This window comes from Amblyomma maculatum, chromosome 4, assembly GCF_055883805.1.
Source record: "Amblyomma maculatum isolate TAMU_Amacu chromosome 4, ASM5588380v1, whole genome shotgun sequence".
Classification (NCBI taxonomy): Eukaryota; Metazoa; Arthropoda; class Arachnida; order Ixodida; family Ixodidae; genus Amblyomma; species Amblyomma maculatum.
Window position 1 is genome coordinate 154,467,466 of NC_139347.1, and position 19,910 is coordinate 154,487,375.

Sequence of the window (19,910 nt, forward strand, 5' to 3'; positions counted from 1 at the left end):
CTCAATGCTCAAAGGCAACTTCGTTCCTTGATTGAACGCAACAAGGACGCCCTGGAAGAAGGGTTGACGCAGCGAAGCCAAATGCACAGTGACATCAGTGACATTACTACAGCTGCACGTTTCCATGAAATGTTTGAAGATGCAGGGCTTTCCAGTGATGATCTTACTATAACTTTGAACACAGATGTGAGCCCTGTTTTCAAATCTTCAAAAACATCTGTGTGGCCACTGCAGTTCAATGTCAATGAACTACCGCCAGATGTTCGGTTCAAGCAGCCAGTTCTGGCAGGGCTCTGGTTTGGGCCACAACACCCAAAGATGGAGACTTTCCTTGGACGCTTCGTCACTGAAATAAATGATATGCCACCAGTCGCTTGGAGGAATAGGGACTCTGCGCATTGCTCAAGACTGTTTGTGCTCTGTTGTGCTGTTGATGCGCCTGTACGGGCGTCAATCCTGCACATGGTACAATTCAATGGCATATATGGATGTCCTTGGTGCCTAACTGAAGCAAAATATTTGGAAGGTAAGCGGGTGTTTGTGTGACATCTTTGTATGTATCTGTTTTTATTTGCCACTAAAAATGATTCCAGTTAGGAGTTACCAACTAGCTCAACTTGAAGCTTTAGTGAGGTAAGCATTAGACAAACCCAGTCGTATATATTACACTATACTTCGCTGATGCATTATAAATTAATGTTCATGTCAGGAAGGCCTCTGACCTGTAAACATATTTCAGCTGATCGTGGTGATGAAGTTAGAGTAATGTATTTTATACCTGCCTTGCAGCACTGCCTAGTTGTGTGCATGTGTGTGTGTGTGTGTGAATGAGAGAGAATATAGTATCTCAATAAAAGATGCTCAGAAATGTAATGCTAACCAATGAAGTCATGTTGTTAATGTGCCCTATGTTTCTGTGCAGAGTCCTTTGCACATAGGTGGCTTACATGCAATGCCATGTGCATTGTAATCGCCTGCATCATGACTTTTGAAGTGCTGGAGCAGGTTGTACTAGAATAAAGGACTATAAGTGGTATGCCATGGCACATAGTTGCTGGGCAGCACGGCAGAGCAATGATGCCAGGTGCCACACTTGCACTTACTTTTATCACGTGCGACATTAAGATTGCTGCTGAGAGAATTAGAACGGACCCATTGCATGTGTGTACCATCTTATTTTTAGCCTCATTGAAACCAGACTGACCTTCGTTTATTTGTTTAAATATAGCCTTTTATGCAATTAAAATCCTATATGCAATGCCTATTCTAATTTTCAGGAAGTATGCGGTACATTGGTGATGCTGGACCACCAAGGACACACAATCAGGTTGTGCAAGACATGCATACAGCCTTTGCCCATGAAGACAGCATAAATGGCATCAAGGGGCCATCAATATTAATGGCTCTTAAAGGTAAGTTATGCATTCCTGGTTTATAATGCAGCAGCCATTCATGTTAGAAGGTAGCTGGCCAAAGAGGCTGCAAATGACACCAGAGTGCGTTACTCTCAGCAAGAAAGCTAAAGAAGTGTGTGTTTAACAAAAAGCTAAGAGCCACTGCAACAACATATTTTTGAACAGGTAGAGGCTGCATTGGTGTTCACAGTGATACTATGCAGGCTGTCTGCTGATTGTATTGAGAGCAGCGATATTTGAAACAGATCACTGCGGCTCTAGATATTAATTTCGTACCCTTGCTCTTGTTGAAAATAGCGGTTGCAAGGTCAGTGTTATTCTTATTTGATCTAGGATCACTGGCTTGTTCATATATTTTCTGTCGCAGCCACTGAAAAAGTATGTACATAGCTTTGTAACCTTTGTGGCTGAGGTCTTCATGCGTGTGCCATGGCTGTCATTTATTATATCAAACGTGATAACCTTGTTTATTTGTAGCAGTGCTTATATGCTCACTTTTTATTTGTAGGTTTCAACCTGGTGTCTGGCATCAGCGTGGACTACATGCATTGTGTCCTGTTAGGAGTCACCAGAAAAGTTACAGACACATTGTTCAGCTCCACAAACTCTTCAGAGAGATTCTATGTTGGTAGGTACCATGCCATTCAAGCATGATGTATTAACGGTTAGGCACACATTGTACTAATTGTGTACTTCTGGTGTTTTGCACCAGCTACAACAGTGCTCTCAAGCAGTATTTTCAGTTTCTAGGCTTCTGAGTTTCCAAGAGATCAGCTGTGAGTGGCACTATACTCAGTTTCAAACATAGCAGTCAATGCTGCTAAAGGTATGGTAGTAGTCCACTACAAAGAACAAACAAACTGCATTACTACACCTTGCATCGTGGCTCAGTGGTATGAAATACGGGGATTCATTGTTCGATTTATGAGGGACCGTGGATCAAATCCTAGCATATCTATTCTTATTTTAGGTTTTTTTAAAAAATACGAAGTAGAAAGTCAATGTGATCTGTAGATAACAAGCCCATTTTTCATCAAAGTGGAATGACTGCTTTGAAAAACACAAAATAGCTTTTATTGTTCAAAGTAGAGATTCGGTGTTTGCCATACAATGATGTGAGTCATACAGTATTGAATGCGACACTGCCACGTTTTACACTGCGAGAACATCATATTCTCGCCTTCTGAAGTCTTTTTGTGGTGATTTTATTCTACTGGTGATTTATTTGTGGTGATTTTATTTCTTTGAACCTCACTACTATCCGAGCACATTCTTTCGAAATCTTCATAGACTTCAGCTTGGACAAGAGGGGAGCAGGCATTGTTTCTGAAGCTGTGGTTAGCAAAAAACACTTTAGCAAAAGAAAAGAGAATAAGGAGACAGCGACATCATTTTCAAGACTCAATTTTTGCAAGTTGGATAGGGAGGATCACGTGACAACAAGGATGGCGTAGAACCTATGCCACGGTTTCCTATAGACCTTATGCAAAATTTCTGCCATCTATCGGACATTCAGCGAACCGCACTATGCGACGCCATGTTGAAGGGTTGAGTGAGTCAGCTGCGCTTACGGCTGCTGCTGTCGTGCTAGCTGCGTCTGCTTTGTGCTGTGGTTTCTGTGCTATTTGTTCGCATTCAGAGCAAAAAATGACAGAATAATAGACGATTGACTTGTCCATGCTGCTATACATTCGAATTCACATCATGAAGCGATACTGCACTGTCAAAACTTCTTGCGAATGGTGGAATCAGCGTAGCTGCAAACGGCAAAGCCTTCATTGCTCCTTCGGCCAATTCCTTAATACAGTGCTCAAATGCGCGTCCATGAAAATGCAAAACATATTGGTATTGCTTCCGGGTATAAAGCACGTCTGCAATGTAAGTACGCTGCGTCAGCCGCAGCGGGATGTTTTCGAGTCCAGCTCGGGCAAGGCTCAACTTGTTACTGCGTCCGGCGCTTGGCCGTCATCATTGTCGTTCCGTATAGTGCAGTGTAAAATAGGCTTACATGAAGGAGCTTAATATTGTCTCTTTTATTTAAACATAGGACTGGCGCTTAATAAACACTGCGCTCCTATGGACCTTCACAATTCCCAGTACAGCGCGCGCGCTACTGTTCCCATCCTGTTCCCATTTTCTGTCTGGACATTCAGCCTCTGATGTATCTCATTAATGTGTAAACAACCATATAGCAGATCCCATATTCTATATGTTATTGGCTAAAACCCCCAACCACGTGAATTTGCCGAGGAAACGTTACAGGTCAATGGCGTGATTCCGTACACGCTGATCCTCCTCAGATATGTAGCTCCTGTTGCTGTCACATCGTGGTTCTATTTCGTAAAAAGTATACTACTGTCTGCGAAGTCTCATCGCAGAGGTCTGCCTTATACCCAGACGCAATGTCAAGCTCCTTTGTGGACGCGTATTCGATCAGTACTTTGAGCAATGCGCAGATTTCACACCAGTCATTCTCCTCTCTAATGCAGCTTTTTTTCTTTTTTTCGTAATTCTTGACAGAATTGAAGTATTTTATTTTTATTTTTTCGTTGGCGATGTCATGGATGAGCTGAGTAATGAGACAGACACCAACTATCAGAGCCTATTCAGAGTTTGTATCAATTTATAGCATTTGAGACGAGCTGTTTTTGTTTTTTGTTTAGTTTTGAAGGGGGGGGGGCAAACAAGATTTTAGTACTTTCTTTGCTTATGAAGATTTGGAATGAAAATCTGATAGCACTGTATTCTCTTGCAATATTCGACACTAGCGACATTCTTCACGAAATCATTTTGTAAAAATGTAGTGAACACATGTGGGCTGTCTATTGTTGAATGGCGGTTTTCTTTTTATAGCTGCCAAACATACTTTTTAAAACACGAATTTATGGGGAGTGCAGTCATTTGACACCTGAACAAACATAAGTGTCATCAGTGGGCAGCTGTGATACATGGTATTTTTTTTTGCCATATAGGAAAAACAACAAACATTAGCAATTCAGCGAAGTAGTACTGTACCAAGCAATGGGCATACAGAAAATGTGATACATACATTTATAGGACTGGGTATTTTTAGTCAAAGTAAAGTTAGAAGACGTGTGCACTCATCCTCATTTTTATTGCGATAGCCGCAGTAGCAAACCTCACTGCTAAATGCGGTAAGGCTCGCTACAAACGATATTGCTCTGTGGATAGTGACAAATGGTTGACACTTTCAATCCCTACCTCATTACACTGTTTTGATGGCACACCATGAAGGTTAAACGAAAAGAAATGTTGAAGGTTAAACGAAAAGAAATGTGGCATTATTTAGCAATATGGATGGGAGAAAACAAACTTGGCATGGTCCAAATTGAGGCGTAACTTTTCAATGCACCTCACATAACTCGCAGAGAAAAAACCTTGCACTAATAAAAAAAAATAGCAAACAGCGCAGTGACTGCCATCGCTATAGCAACAGCAATCATGCGAACTCGAGGTAGACGAGAGCAGCCAAATGGTTGAGGCAGTTGCTGCCACGTATATACTTTGCATCATACCTTTTGCAAGCAGTGTCCTGGAGACGCATTTCAGCAACTGAAGCCTAGATGTAGTCCACTATATTCGATTCATTGATGAATTGAACGCGTAAAGACGTTAGAATATCGGGCTAGAATTTAAGAGAACAGTCTGGCGCCTTTGAAGTGCTAAAACGTGTTCTATCTGGATACTTGGACATATATACATAGTACAGGCAAAATCTGTTGAGAGCTTGTATGCATGAAACCGTAAAAGCTGGGATGAGACAGACAAATTTAACACACTGTAGGCGATATATTTCCTCTGCCTTAGCGCCGAGTACGGATTTGAAACCTTCCAAAGCATATTAAATAATATACCATTTTGCAATTCGGGAGCACCGTTGATCGAAAGTGCACCTAGCACGACAACCACGCAAGTAGATTTATATAAGCCTCAAAAATCCTCAAGGGATATAACTTCTACTTCTTTTCTTCTACACTCTTATTTTAGTTTTGCATACAGTAAGGGACACAACAGTATGTCGGCATTATCAGAAACAACAAGCATTAACGAAGCCGGCCACGCGACCCACTACTATGCCGCTTGCTACTGCTCAATTCAGCTACCCTTAAACATGGTGGAAACGCACACGGCGGCCGATAGATGGCAGCAATTTTGCATAAGGTCTATTGCCATTCTGATCCTCCTTGCCCGCTCAGCAGGCTTTTTCTTTTACTTTTTTTCCCCCTAGTCCTTCTGACGACCAGGTGATGTGAAAAGGGGGAGTGGGCATCCGGTCTACAGGAGGCGTACCCAATGTCTGCGCGCACATTGCTCAAATGTATTTCTTCCTTTTTGTATGTGTGTGTGTGTGTGTATGTATGTCTGGTTACCTGTGAGGAGGTTTTGGAGGTGCTGTGCACGCGCTGGAAAGCTCATTCCCTGTTGTTACTGTTAATTGCAAACCCTTATGTCACCGATTTCTGTCCGTGGAATGAGCGAGCTGTGCTCTCTTGCTCCCATCTCATCTTTACGCTTGCGGCTTAGCACATACTCGAGGAATAACTTGGTACTGGTTCATATACTATGCAAGATAAAACGACTCAAAGACGGTCACAAGCAGGAGACAGTTGCCTTTAGGGCAAAAGTTTATTCCGCTTGCTCGAGATGTGAATTAAAGTTGGTGATGAGAAAAAAAAAATATACGGGAACGGTGATAAGGCTTTCATGCATTTCATTTCTCATTATTGTTTCTTCGCTCAATCTTGCTGGAAAACCACTGAGGAACTTGACTTGCTCTGACAGCCACCGCATGGCCTGCCCCTCCTCTCCACTAACTGAACCTGGTCCCAGACTTTTTGCTCTACGCGGGAGGAAGCGTGAACAAATATGTTATATCATGGTCTATTTTGTTTTTGCTTGTCCACTTTGAATTTCATTGGAGTCCAGTTTGACATATGCTTTAAAACAGGCCTGAGCAGACCTTACTCAGGCGTGCAGACATGGCATTCTTTCTGCAATTGCGAGGTGAAGCGCCATTGAGGAAGAGAGATTACGATGCGGTTGAGGAGTGCGAAGAGGCACCTCAGCCTTGGCTGCATTGTGTGCTCTATATGAAATGGAGTATAATTGTGACTGAATTGTAATGAACCCTGCTTCACCATGATCGTTTCTATGCTTGTACTCATTATTGGGAAGCATCATGACTAGTAAAACTAGTGATAGGCTATGACAGAAATAGTTAGAATTTACATATTTGCCATAAATGTGGCTGTATAATACAGAACCTTTTTATTTATTGAGTGTTTTTATATTCCAATTGAAATGATTCAAGGTCCTTTCATAATAAAGGATTCAGGTCCTTTATTGTTCTCTTTTTGTTTCATTTCCTTATAATAAACAAATGAAATTAGGTGTACAGAAAAACACTCAGGTCAGTTAGCAAATCCAATTGAGGCCAATTGTTTAGTGCTGTTGCACCAAAGTAGCTTAGCTATTGGTATCAAATAACATTCAATATAATTTAAAGCATCCCTTAACTTTGTAGAAGACAATTTGGCTACATCTTTCACTATTAGGTTGATTACTACTGGCTGCACACATGCTAGTATGTCATGCAAATAAAGTGTACATTACACTATATACTAGTTGTATCTAGCTGCCTCTTAGTAATAGCACATGTGTGTTGGCTGATGCTGTAAATGACTTGTGCATGAAATGGTACTGCTGTAACACGCCATGCTGTTATTACTGTTGCGGTGTACAGAGAGGTTGTGTATCACAAGCATTTCTTCTTGGGGGGTTCTTGTTTCCCATTTAGTTGTACTAGTAATGGCACAATATTCAAGTGCTTTGAACCCCTCTGGGGTGGCACAGTGGTTACGGCGCTCGATTACTGTTCCCAAGTATGCGGGATTGAATCCCGGCTTCGGCGGCTGCTTTTCGATGGAGGCGAAAAGCAAGGCGCCCGTGTGCTGTGCGATGTCAGAGCACGTAAAGAACCCCAGGTGGTCGGCATTTCCGGAGACCTCCACTACGTCTTTCATAGCCCGAGTTACTTTGGGGGATTAAGCCTCAGAAACCAACGAAGTGCTTTGCATTACAATTTGCAGCCATCGAATGCTTTTTTTTTTTTTCATGTAAGGTGGCAGGACTTGGTCAGGGTTTATTTTCCACCTTTTTCCTGCTCCCTTTGGCTTCCACTTATGCTTTAAACCAGAACTAAGTCATAAAAACATATTTAAATGATGCAGCCATGGTGCTGGTTGTTGCTTAGAAGCGCTAAAATGTTTGAATACGCTGTGGTACCTTGAGTAAAAATGTTACAAATGTTTCACCTCCGCAGGAGCTCCTTCTTTCTTGAGGAAAGTGAACAGCCAGCTGTTGAGCATACAGCCTCCTCATTGCATTACCCGTCTGCCTCGTCGCATTGAGGAAAGAACGCACTGGAAGGCATCAGAATGGAAGCAGTGGCTTCTTTTTTATGCTCTTCCATGTCTCGAAGACATCTTGCCCTTGGACTACTGGCGGCACTTTGCAAAGCTGTCAGAGACGGTGAATATTCTGCTCAGAGATGTGGTGTCAGCGCAGGAAATTGATCGCGCAGGTACTTTGCCAATTGTATTTCATATTTTTGGAGATAGAGTTGAATATTCCGTGCCTTCAAGCTGAGTTTCTACACTCAAGGCTGGTAGTAAAAAATTTCCAAAATTTGTTGAGGCCATGGAATGCATTGGGTCATCTATTTACTACTATTTTTTTACTGGATATTTAATATTTCTTTCTTAGATACTATGTAATTCAGAGAAAAGTGGAAAAAATAGAGCTATAGCTGTCTCGCACAAGGCAAAGTGGCTGTCGCAATGTGCTAGCGTCATAGGTTCAGCTGTCACCATAAGCAAGCTGTGTGTACCTTGCACTCAGGAGAATCACATCACCTTTATGGTGGTATGGCCATCACTGAACAAATTGCCTACCGTCTAATTGTCCTGGCTTGAGGTTATTAGGTGTTTAGCAGTGTATATTTGCTAATACATGGATGTGGCTGGATTACATGAGTGCATTTTTCCGAATTACATTCCATTTACAATTGAAGCCTTATGTACACATTGTTGCAAATCTGCGCAGGAATCTGCAAGTAGAATGATGAGGAGAAGTAGGTTTTGGACTGGGCGCGTGTGCGAGGGAGACTCTGCGCCATGTTGCCGCATTGACAAATGTGGAGACAGCGGGGATTAAAAGCAGTCAAAGGCAGCCTAGTGTCTGCCCGCCTTCCTCTATACACATCACCTAACAGTTATACAAAAGGATTTACTCTGGGCAACAGTATTGTGTTCTGTAGTGTCTTATGGCACATAATCATCTCAGGCTATCTTGCACCAATCGCAGAGTAGAAATAATTGGCTTTATAAGAAATATTTAAAGCATGTTTAAAATGTCATAACTTGTAAAAAATCTTGTATTTTTTTTAAACATAAACACAATATGAATGTGCTCTATATAGACTTCATTGACGCTTGACATATGTAACATCCAGCATAAAACTACCCTATGGTAATTTTACACAAGAGCGTAAGGGCTCCGTGTCGAAGACAAGCCGGTGTTGGTGTTGTTCACTGTAGCATAAACATATGCAATGTATGAAAAAAAAAATGAAAAGCATCCTCTGCGTGTTTAAAATGCTATTGCATAATTAATGCTTGAGTCCTCCCGGCGTTGCATCAAATGCAAACAAATGCAAGCAGTGCTTTCCGCTGGAAGCGCGCTGGAACATTCGAGCTTGCCACTTAACCTATCGCTTGGCAGGCCTTAAGAGAAAATATATAAACAACAACGGTAAAAACTGAAAAAAATACTCGAGTGTGTGTGAAACGCTCTTGCATCTAACCCTTAATGATGGAGCTGAAGTGTCCTAAATTTCGAGATAGACATTTTAATACTGCTTTGCAGCATACACTGCAGCAAGTGTCAACAACATGGACTAGTGGACATCGATTTTCAAGTGTTAAGATTACATTTCTGCTTAATAGATTATTAATTTAAAGTAATATATTTTTGCCAAAGTTGTCAGTTCTTGAATGTTTCTTTTTTTTTCCTTTCAGAGCTCCTGCTTCTTACATTTGTGAAACGATGCGAGCCATTGTACGGTGTGACAGCAGCAATCTTCAATGTCCACCAACTACTGCATTTAGCAAACAATGTTCGCCAGTTAGGACCACTCTGGGCAAATTCTACCTTTCCATTTGAAGCCGGCAATGGTAGACTTGTGAAGTCTATCACTGCTGCCAATGGCTTGCCTTATCAGAATACTGAGCGTGTGATAATGGGGCAGCATTTGCAACACTTCCTGGCATCCGCAAAGCTAACGAAGGAGGAAAAAACTGTTTGTGATGACTTTTTGGGCCACAAACACATATCAGATGCAGTTCAAGAAGAAGGTGTGAGTCTCCTTGGACATGATCGGCATGCTAGCCTCACTGATGCCGAAATCAAGGCTTTGAGCGAAAGCGGATTTGCTGATGGGAAAGTAGAGTGTTTTGAGCGATTTGTGCTCAGAAAACAAATCTATCACAGCACACTTTACTCGAAACCAAAAAAAAGTGACAGCACTTTTGTTGACACTGCAGAAGGCTTCTTTCAGATTGAGAAGGTGCTTAGGGTTGTCCAGGGATCTGATCATGAATGTGTTCTGCTAAGCAGAGAGGTTGTTTTTCTAGATTTAGAAAACCGGCCCTTTCCAGAGCACATAAAGCCATGTTTTTTGTCTGGACGAGGCATTCCAGTTCTTATCAGAGCAAGGGATGTAGACAGAAGTTGTGTTTTTTTAAACTTCTTAGAGGACCAAAAGTCTTTCCTTGGAATCATTCCAAACATGGTAGAAAGAGATTAATAAGTCTAAAAAAAGTGGAACTCTTCGACATATTGGTAGGCACCATTTTGGAAGAGGATATATAATCAGATAAAACTCCAGAGTATACTCACCAGCTAATAGCACGCAGACTGTCATGACATGGAAACCTTGTACCAATACGGACAAAAGTAAACAGAGCATGCTATTTCTTTCTAAAAATTTTCATGTGCTGCATAATTGAAATTGGAAGTCATTACACAATAGCACTATGGAATGTCTTGCCCAACACCACTGTATCATACAATGATCGCAAATCATTCCGGGAAAAACTTAACTACATTTTTTTGTAAGGGCAGTCCTCTCAATCATATGTAGTACTTTATACAGTCAGTTGTATTTGCTATTGTTTTCTGATGTCATGCCTTTTACTCTGCATTTACCCATGTGTTCTTTTTTTTTAACTTTTTCACTAAGCTTCGTATAACCTTTTCGAGCCACTTACCTGATGTATATTATTATTCCTTGTTATTGTTACTTTTTGTTTTTGCTAAGTATTCTTTCTCTGTTCTGTAGTGTTCTTGTTCTCGCTGGCATAAAATCTTGACTTTGCTCCCCCCTTATGTAATGCCTTCAGGGAAGGAAAAAATGAAATGGCAGACGCTGTAGTGGAGGAGTCTGGAAATTTCGACCATTTGGGGTTTTCTAGTGTGCACCGACATCGCATGTCACACTGGTGCCTTGTTTTTTGCTTCAGTTGAAAAGGGGCCGCTGTGGCCAGGATTCGATCCTGCATCCTTGGGCACAGAAGTCGAGCGAATAAAGTCCTGTACACAAGTATTCTTTCATTAGTCATGTGGTATTTTTCCGAGAGCTTCTTTATTTTGAAACAAAGAAGCTGTTCATGCTGTTGAACAAATTTGGGTGCATTTGATTTATACACAAAAAAAAAGTTTTGGTTTGAAACAGTTCATTGTAAAATTGTCAACATTTATAGGCCTTTATGCAATAGCCAACAAGCTGGAACTGAATCTACAATTGGCAGCTGTTGTAATTTTCATCTTAATGGCTGTTTCGAGTATCATTATGGTTCTCATGCTCCTGCTTTATCCATGTGGTGCATTACAAGAGGGAGGAGGTATTTCTGCATTGTACAATATTTCTATAGATTAGCAGGTGTAGTGCTACAAATCGAACCACCTTGAATAACAAAGTCGACATGTAGTGTAGCTCGGTTGTTGGAAAAAGATTTTTTTTCTTTGCCATAAGGGAAAGGGATGAATGTTCGCTTTCTGACAAAATGCTAGTGTAATAATTATGCACAGGAGATGCTGCCTGACAAAAGAATGGTGATCTTGAACTTTGAATGCAGCATTTACACGAAATGGAAGTATAAAATGTGATAGTGCAATATGTATATGTTGAAACTATTCTGTACTTGATTGTGCTTTCGGATACATCTGAAGCGGTGATTCCTTAATGTTTTCAATAAAATCTTTGAATGGTTTTCTTGCTCATACTTTCTCTTTTGAATAAGAGCCTAGCAGAACCCTCATAATTATCTCATGAATATTTGTGAAAGTCAGAAGTTTGCATGGAATAATAACTTGCTGTTTATACACATTGTATGCAGCAAGTGCCATGTAAAGATGTTGGTTGTGCCTTTGTACTGGCTTGTTCACAGCTGTAAGTTTGGAATCAAAAGTTCTTCCAAAGAAACCCGTGTTGGCGATGATATAGAAGCCTCTGGCACTAAGAGAATTTATGCTGACACTTGAAAAAATAAGTATAACCCCATTATGCACACACCATGAACCGACACTGACTGCAAAACGACAGTTTTGTTCAGGTTCATTTGTGGCTCTCATCTGTTCGCACGGGGTGACTGCTTAGACGTACGTGCCCGCTCTATTGACGCTAATATCTAGAATTCTCGAAAGTACTCTCGTAAGGAGAAATTTGGGCTAGGTGGTTATCTAGTCTTCCGCAAACATCCCTGCTTTATGCAGCTAATCATTGTTTCCGGCATTGCCGTGCCGCACCTTTGCCTCGGCAGGAGCTCTGGGCGGGTATATACCAGCACAGGCCTTTCAAACAAATTCAATATCCATTTGGCCAATACAAAAATAAAATTGTGAAACCCTTTATGCATTGTTTGCACTTAAACGAAGAGCCGCGCGCTTTAAAATGCGTGCTTTCAATGCCCGCGACACTCGATATCGATTTGAGGCGCAGCATATATACGTACTTCAGAAAGAAGTGAAGGCGGTCAATTATGCTGGTGGCTTCTTACAAAATGCGAGCAAATCGAGGTGGCGGATTTCGAGACCGTTTACTAAGCGCGACAGATGGCACGTAAGTACGTGCCAAACGATCGTGCACGTACTGGCGTAAGGTACGTTGCATCGCTATGCCGCTACGCCGCCGCCGCGACGCTCGCAGCGCGCAAACAGGCGTGAAAAGGCCGATCGGCGTCATGTGAGTATGCGGAGATGTAAAAATGGCTAAACTTTGCTTGTCGTGAATTGAGCGTCATTCCTAAAGAGCGCGCGTAAGAAAATATACTCGTGCATGACGGGGTCGTGGGCTACATCGCCGTTCGTCGCATACGTCAATTCATTGCAGGACCGACTGCATACGGTTGCGCCAGACGCATATTTAGGCCCTTAAGATGCACGGTATGTTCTCCAGCAATTAAACGTTAGTGCATAAACACAAATTTTTCCAGTGACTGTGATGCGGGCACTGTCCCAGTGCGCAAACTGCGCGCAGTGAATCCAGTGACACTGGCACAGTTTTGCGCTGTACAACACTGGGACCAGTGAGTTTGCAGTGAACGTCCAGTAGACGCCAACGTGACACAGTGAGACCCAGTGTGAGAGGCGCAGCGTTGCGCTGTACAACGCTGGGACCAGTGAGTTTGCAGCGAATGTCCAGTAGATGCCAGTGTGACTCAGTGCGACCCAGCGCTAAACTGCCAGCGTCAGTGCAATACAAGTGTGGCCCAGTGAATCCAAGTGCGACGCCAGTGTGGCGCAGTATTGCCAGTGTAAAAAATATGCTGCTTTACACTGGAAAACACTGCCCAGTGCCCCAGTGGCACTGCATTTCACTGCATTTTTCGATAGGGAATACCATAATAACCAATGTAAGACCACGACTGAGCAACAACCGACGTCGTCAATTCTTCATACTCACTCTTCAAAGATCACCGAAGTCTGCGTTTTCTGCTCGTCTAGTGACAATTTGACTTCTTCGTGCCGTGCAAACCTGCCGCTGTCAGACAAGAAGAAGCTCCTGTCACGGAGCGTGTGGTGCTTTAGTTGTACGACCGAAGGACATCGTGCGCGAGACTGCCGTCGCAAGATTACATGCTTCAACGGCGGGGTTCGACATGCCACTAGCATATGCAATGCGGAAGCGATGCGGGGAGCTCAAGGAGAGGATAGAATGACCACCGACGCAACTGTATGTACCTCCCTTGAATCGTCTTCTCGTATTCTGTAGCAAACATTCCGCCCCCTACTGCCATGTTCGGGAAGTCTTTGATGGAGGCAGTCAGCGCATGTTTTTTACAGAATCGTTGGCAAGATAACTGCAGGCGAAGTTCGTGGAATTGATAAAGATTGCCTTTAATACCTTTGCAAACGTTTCCGACCAAGCGGCCAGAAACGGCGCATTGTACAGCTGCACCTAAAGAGCTAGTTTTTGGATGATGAGATCATTTGCACGCTATTGTGATTCCTTACATATGCAAGGACACCGAGGAGACGCCCATGAATTTTTCGTTTGTGGTGTCCCTTAAGCAGCGTGGCCGACATATTGCAGATGAATTGTTGTAATAATGTTGGCAACTGCAGTGGGATCAGCATCCTAATTGGGTCGGATCAGATGTGGAAAGTTTTGACGGAGCAGGTCCGCAGATGCGACACGATGCCATCACTCATCGCTTTGGAGTCCAAGCTGGGATGGACCTTTCAAGGTGTGACAGCTTGCTTGAGAACGAAAAAGTAGACAACAGGAACGATGGTTTGCGTGCTGAGAACGAACACAACAGAGAGCGATGTATGACTCTTCTCCTTTTGGGAACTTGAAAATATGAACAATGTCCACAAACAGGCCACTGACCTGCGCCGCAGTGTACCCTATCGACTCAAGCAGGTAAACAGCCAGAGCACTTCCGAAGGCCTTCTTCAGGACCTGTTATATTTCAATGACATTCTTCGAACACGTTCTGGTCGAGTCAATCAGATGGCCACAAAGGCTCCTCTATTTAGACACCTGGACTGCCCCTGAGTGGCACTGTACCCAGTAAACTGTAAGCAGAACCCTGTGAATCCCTGCGCCGGCCTTTATGACCACGAATGTAGGCACAAATAGAGCGTAAGTATCCGTTCGACACGTAGTCTTACTGCCACCTCGTTGTGCTAACCACGGTTGTCAAGCTACACCGTTACTTTAATTGTACCTCTAGCCGCAGCTCAACGACAAGACGAAGAACTATTTCTCTACCAGGTATCGAACCTGTGCGTGGACTGCACCATCGAGTACAAAGGAACGAACGATAGGCAGAACTTGCAGGGTGCCATGCGCGACATCTGCCTGCTGGAGACCAGCCATGAGGAGAACCTTACTAGCCCACTGGGTTACTTTGACAGGGAACTGCGAGTCTTTCCCTTTGTCAGAAGCGCTCCAGCGCCAAACAGGCCGCGAGTGCAAGTCATGACAGCAGCTACATTGCTGAAAGAATGCTTCTCGTCGGGAGAGCGGCCTTCCGATGAAGGCTACAGAAGAGTCGTGGCTCGAGCTCTGGGACTCCCAAGGCCCGACGTCGGCATGCAAAGGCACGCTCAGAAAGTGCACTACTACGAGCGCAAGCCGGAGAAATCCTTCGTGGGGCTCGTGCGGGCTCATAAACAGCAGACAGAGCATACCTCTTCTGAATGCCTGGGAAAAATACCACTCTTTCTGGAAACGGGACCAGTACTTCAAAGAGACGTTCGCATCTTCAAGCTGATTGTCAGACCCTCGGAGATACTTCCACGGCTTTCCATAGTGATAGGGGAGACTTACACATGCGCTATCGCCGACTACCTCTGCTACCTTTTTTTGACTTTCGTGGAGCCATTCTTCTCTGATAAGTTTCAGTTCCTTCTTCCCTTGGGCCACACCCACCACCAATACAATGTTCCGTCCAGGTCACTTGTCTGCCTACACTCGACTGAGAACATCTACCCTTCGGAATGTGGTTCTTTGATTCATTGGCCAACCACGATAGCGTTGGAACCCAGCTCAGGGACAAACTACAAAATATATTGCGTGACTTGGCCTTACATAGGAAGAAAATAAAAAATCACCTAATAACAGAAGACTGGATGTTGCCAGCCGGACTTGCACACATTCCCGGGGAACGCCGGCGTCCGCACTGAGTACCAGCTGGAAGCTTAGATGACAGACCTCATTTGCTACTCCACACGGGTGGCCATGCCACTGGGAAGTCATTTAACTTTTCAAGCATTTCTAATGATGCAGCAGTCTAGCAGCGAGCTGTATTGGATGTCCAGCGAGTGGCAGCCCGATTTTGAAGCGAGAGTGAGTGTGAGCAGCCTGGTGCTTGGACAAAATGTCCCAGGAGTACCACGAAAGTGTTTGGATAAATCTTACTACCCTAAGGCTATTCAGGGCCAACATGACACCAATATTTCGGATACCATATTCGCTTACCTACGTTCTTTTGGGCTTGATGGTGCCCATCTACTCGCCTTCTTCAATTGGAGGCTTCACGAGGCACCACCAAACAAGTACGAAGTTTACCAAAACAAGGCTTCAGTAAGGTCCCGTTTGGCTACGGATTTGTCACTACGTGAGCAATGCAGAAGCCTACGCCCTTGGTAATCAACACCTAACATTTTGCGGCCGGGAGTGTGCTAAATCTTTAGCACCGCTCTTCTTTCCGTGCCAACGAGGAGGAAGAAGATAACGAGTCAGCGGCAGGAAAAAGAAGAAAAAGAAAGCTTGAGCTCGTGAGCGAGAACATATGGTTTAGTCGCCATCTTGAGAACGCGAACGCATTAAATGCAGTCTTTCTATGCACCGTCCCAGACCTCAGTCGTTGGGTGCGTGCTCGTTGACCATTTTTGAACAAAGGGAACCAAAATAAGGCTCTGCAGAGCATGAGCAAAGTTGAGAAGTAAGAAATACATTATGGTTCGTTCTTGACGGGCTTCATAAAGCAGTATCGTATGCTCCCAACAGGTATAGCCTTTGTCTAAAGCGTAGAGATCAGACGATCTGCTTCTGAGCTGTGCAGTAGCGTTGGTTTAGCATTAGGGGAGGTATTTCCTATTGTAAAGGGCAGTACAAAAGTCTTATCAACAAATTTGGAACACTGGATGTGCATTACAACCTACCTTGGTAGTTCAGTAATGCATGCCCAACGACTGTGCGTTTCGAAGGATGGGAACGAAGAGACGTCCGTGTACTGTACAATGTCAGTGCACGTTAATGATCCCCAGATGGTCGAAATTACTCCTGATACCTCCACTACGGCACCCCTTTCTCTCTCTACTTTCACTCCAATCTTCCTTCCTTCCTTTGGGGCGCTAATCAGGTGTCAACAGAGAGGGGTGTCATATACTACGCCTTTCACCCCAGCGGGGTAGCGCAGTGGTTACGGTACTCGACTACCGTTCCTAAGGACGCGGGATCGAATCCCGGCCTCGGCGGCAGCTTTTCGGTGGAGGCGAAAAGCAAGGCGCCCGTGTGCTGTACAATGTCAGTGCACGTTAAAGACCCCAGGTGGTCGAAATTTCAGGCGTCCTCCACTACGGCATCTCTCATAGCCTAAGTCGCTTTGGGACGTTAAACCCCACAAATCGAATTAGGTATATGCATTAATAAGTAATAATGTGAAAGACATTTCAATTTGGCAAAAGGAAAAGAAGAAAGCTTTTATTGTCTCAACTAACCTACAGTGCTCCATATTCTAAAGCACTGTATCTAAACATCTTGAACCATACACATCTCCTAAATGCATTTTATGGCCGTCTTAATAATTAGTATTAGGTGTGAATATTCTGATTTAACCATCCGTCGAGTTAGAAATGTTGAGTTTGCTGTTAATTACTTCCTGTTGTCTGCAGTTTGTACCCCTGTACAATGTTATGTCTATACGTACTGGAAAAACATGCTGTAACTGCGTTCGTCCGCGGAGAGCCAAAGGAATTTTTTTTTAAACCTATGCTCGTGTTTGTCGCCAATTCTTATAAAACGTTACAATGCTGACTGGTGTTTCTTTATTCAGCATAGCTGAAAAAACGTGCTGGATACAACTTGCTTATTTGAGCTCTCAGACAACATGCATCCTCCAATTTGGTGGACTACTGAATAAACGAACGTTTCAAATTCTCCGGAATTCGCTAATCTGCAATTATAGCTACAAAACATTTTGGCAATCGCGTTTATGCCTTGTCCTTGATTATAGCAAACCTAACACACATTAAATGCAAGCAATAATTATTGCTGCCATAAGCTTGTCATGTTGTATAATTTTCTTCCTTCATATAAATTATATTAGGTGGCAATGTGTCCACACGCTTACAATGAATAAAATTAAGAACTGGCTCAGGCGTTTCACACTTAGTGATTGCCCCAGTTCTCCAGTGACGTGCCGTCTTTGCTAAAAGTAACCAGGCTACGGGTTTCGCTTCTAAGTCAGGTAGTGGAGAATTCGTACCACTTCTGAAGCTGTAAATCTGTGCAAAGTAAAGGAGAGCTCCTGCCCTCACTTGTTAACAAATTGTGATCCTCTGAGAAGCCATGTAGGCTTTAGAATACAAGCGACAAGCAAAACATGCAGCCTGGTTACTTTCAGCAAAGACGGTACATGGGAGTAGCAGGCAATGGCACACGGATGCGCTAATCACGTGCAAAGTGGCTTGCAGACCGTTCATTTGCACATAAAGCACCCTAGGGTGTTCGGAAACGCCCTCTCAAGATTGTTTTGGCCGGAGTTACGTTAGCGTGTATCTCATATGATGTCGCGGTTGACGCCTTTAGGCGTCCAATCAATCAAACATATTTCACACTTTAAAGAAAATGTCACCTTCGCTTGTTGTGTAAACAACAAAAGATCATGGTGACAAAATGCCGCTCTGAGACGTCGCGCACCTTTAAACAGAAAGTGTCAGGACTGCTAAGTGCACCAATGCGCTAACCTGCTAAAATACAACCTTCATTGAGACCACGGCGCCGCTCATACATGCGGCTCTGCCATACGATGTTTTTGGTTTGAGAAGTGGTAGACATTGTGAACATTTCTAGCTCGTTCTTGTGGCCACTTTACAATCTATATTCTTCTGATTGTTCAACATTCAGCATAAAAAGCATATTTATGCTATTCTTCTTCGGTCCGGCTGGTTCTCTCTTAACACGCCAGCCAAAGCGTTCCTAGATGTTGCAAAACGATAAACCGGACTTCTATAAGTGTCGTATTTGCGTCTACATGCATAGAAAGCTGGGAAATTTAAATCTGTGTCCTTGCCAATAATATAAAAGGTGACTAGGAGTCGAGAGATATTCATAATATATCCTTCCGATGCGGAGTTTCCTGACTTATGTCCCTTTTAGAAGTCCTAAGAAATATCTTCGATGGAAAGCTATCTACGCGAATTCGAACTTTTCGTATATAACTTTTATGGATTGTTTTTTTTTTTGGTACAGAAGTGTCCGATGGGCATGCTTGTGGATACTGCCGTGGCATCTGAAAAACACACTGCCAGAGGTTCTTCATGCTGCGTTGGTGGTGTCAGTGTTAAAAGCCTGCTGACAGCAATTCTTCAAATAGTCCGCTCCTGGCCTACGTCAGGAATGACGTATCGGAGGAGGGGCGAAGGGGGCGGCCGCCACGGGGTTTGGCCTGTTGGCAAAACATTCGGGTGCTGGTGGCGTAGTGTGGAGGATTGGTGTCATCTGGTGACAACTCGCTGTGTGTTTCTCAATGTCATCAAGCGGTCATGTGGTTTGATGCGATATTCGATCGAAGATGACTAGCGGCGTGTGTTTCTTTCGAGAAGCGCTCAAATGCGTTTTTCAGTTGTGCAACAAGGGAAGCGACAAACGTCATGCGCTAGCAGGCCTCGATTTTGTAGTTGAGAATAAGCACATTTTCTGGTATATTCGTGAGTTCACGTATTTCTGGGAGAACGCACAGGCTAGTTTGCTTTACTTCCCGAACGAATAGTAGTGAATGCTGACCGATCGCGCTCTAAAAGCATGCAGACGGCATTCGATCCATGGCAGGGCTTTGAGAGATTCTTTCTCGGCATTGAATTTGTTAAAGTTCAGCAAGTCATGTTGAAGGAGCTAGCTCTTTCACAAGATGGCTCCCATTGCATTGTCATGCCAGCGGCATGACCGCTTAGTACAGCCTCATCCCTAGACGGAATTATAGTATAGCGCGGTTAAAGGCTGCCCTGTCCTAATCAAAAAGGTATCTTACTGGAATCATTTAAGGGCACTAATGAATATATATATATATGCCTTGCACGACTACTATCATGTGGCAAGAAACGCGCTTTGTTACTTTCTATACCGCGGGACCCATTCGCGTGGTATTGATATCTGCGGGGAAAATCCACGCTCCCTCATAA

General features: G+C 43.5%; 1 protein-coding gene across 1 annotated transcript in view; it reads left to right on the plus strand.

Annotated features, from left to right (window-relative positions):
* Window positions 1–1,269: 1,269 nt before the first annotated feature.
* LOC146193326 (uncharacterized) overlaps window positions 1,270–19,910 on the plus strand; it is a 74,978-nt gene continuing 56,337 nt past the window's right edge. Inside the window, exons 1-5 of the mRNA XM_084600518.1 lie at window positions 1,270–1,412; window positions 1,924–2,043; window positions 7,759–8,019; window positions 9,515–9,939; window positions 14,776–15,104. Of these exons, the coding sequence (XP_084456644.1) occupies window positions 1,283–1,412; window positions 1,924–2,043; window positions 7,759–8,019; window positions 9,515–9,939; window positions 14,776–15,104 (1,265 nt within the window). The 5' untranslated portion in view covers window positions 1,270–1,282. The remainder of the gene's footprint in view (window positions 1,413–1,923; window positions 2,044–7,758; window positions 8,020–9,514; window positions 9,940–14,775; window positions 15,105–19,910) is intronic.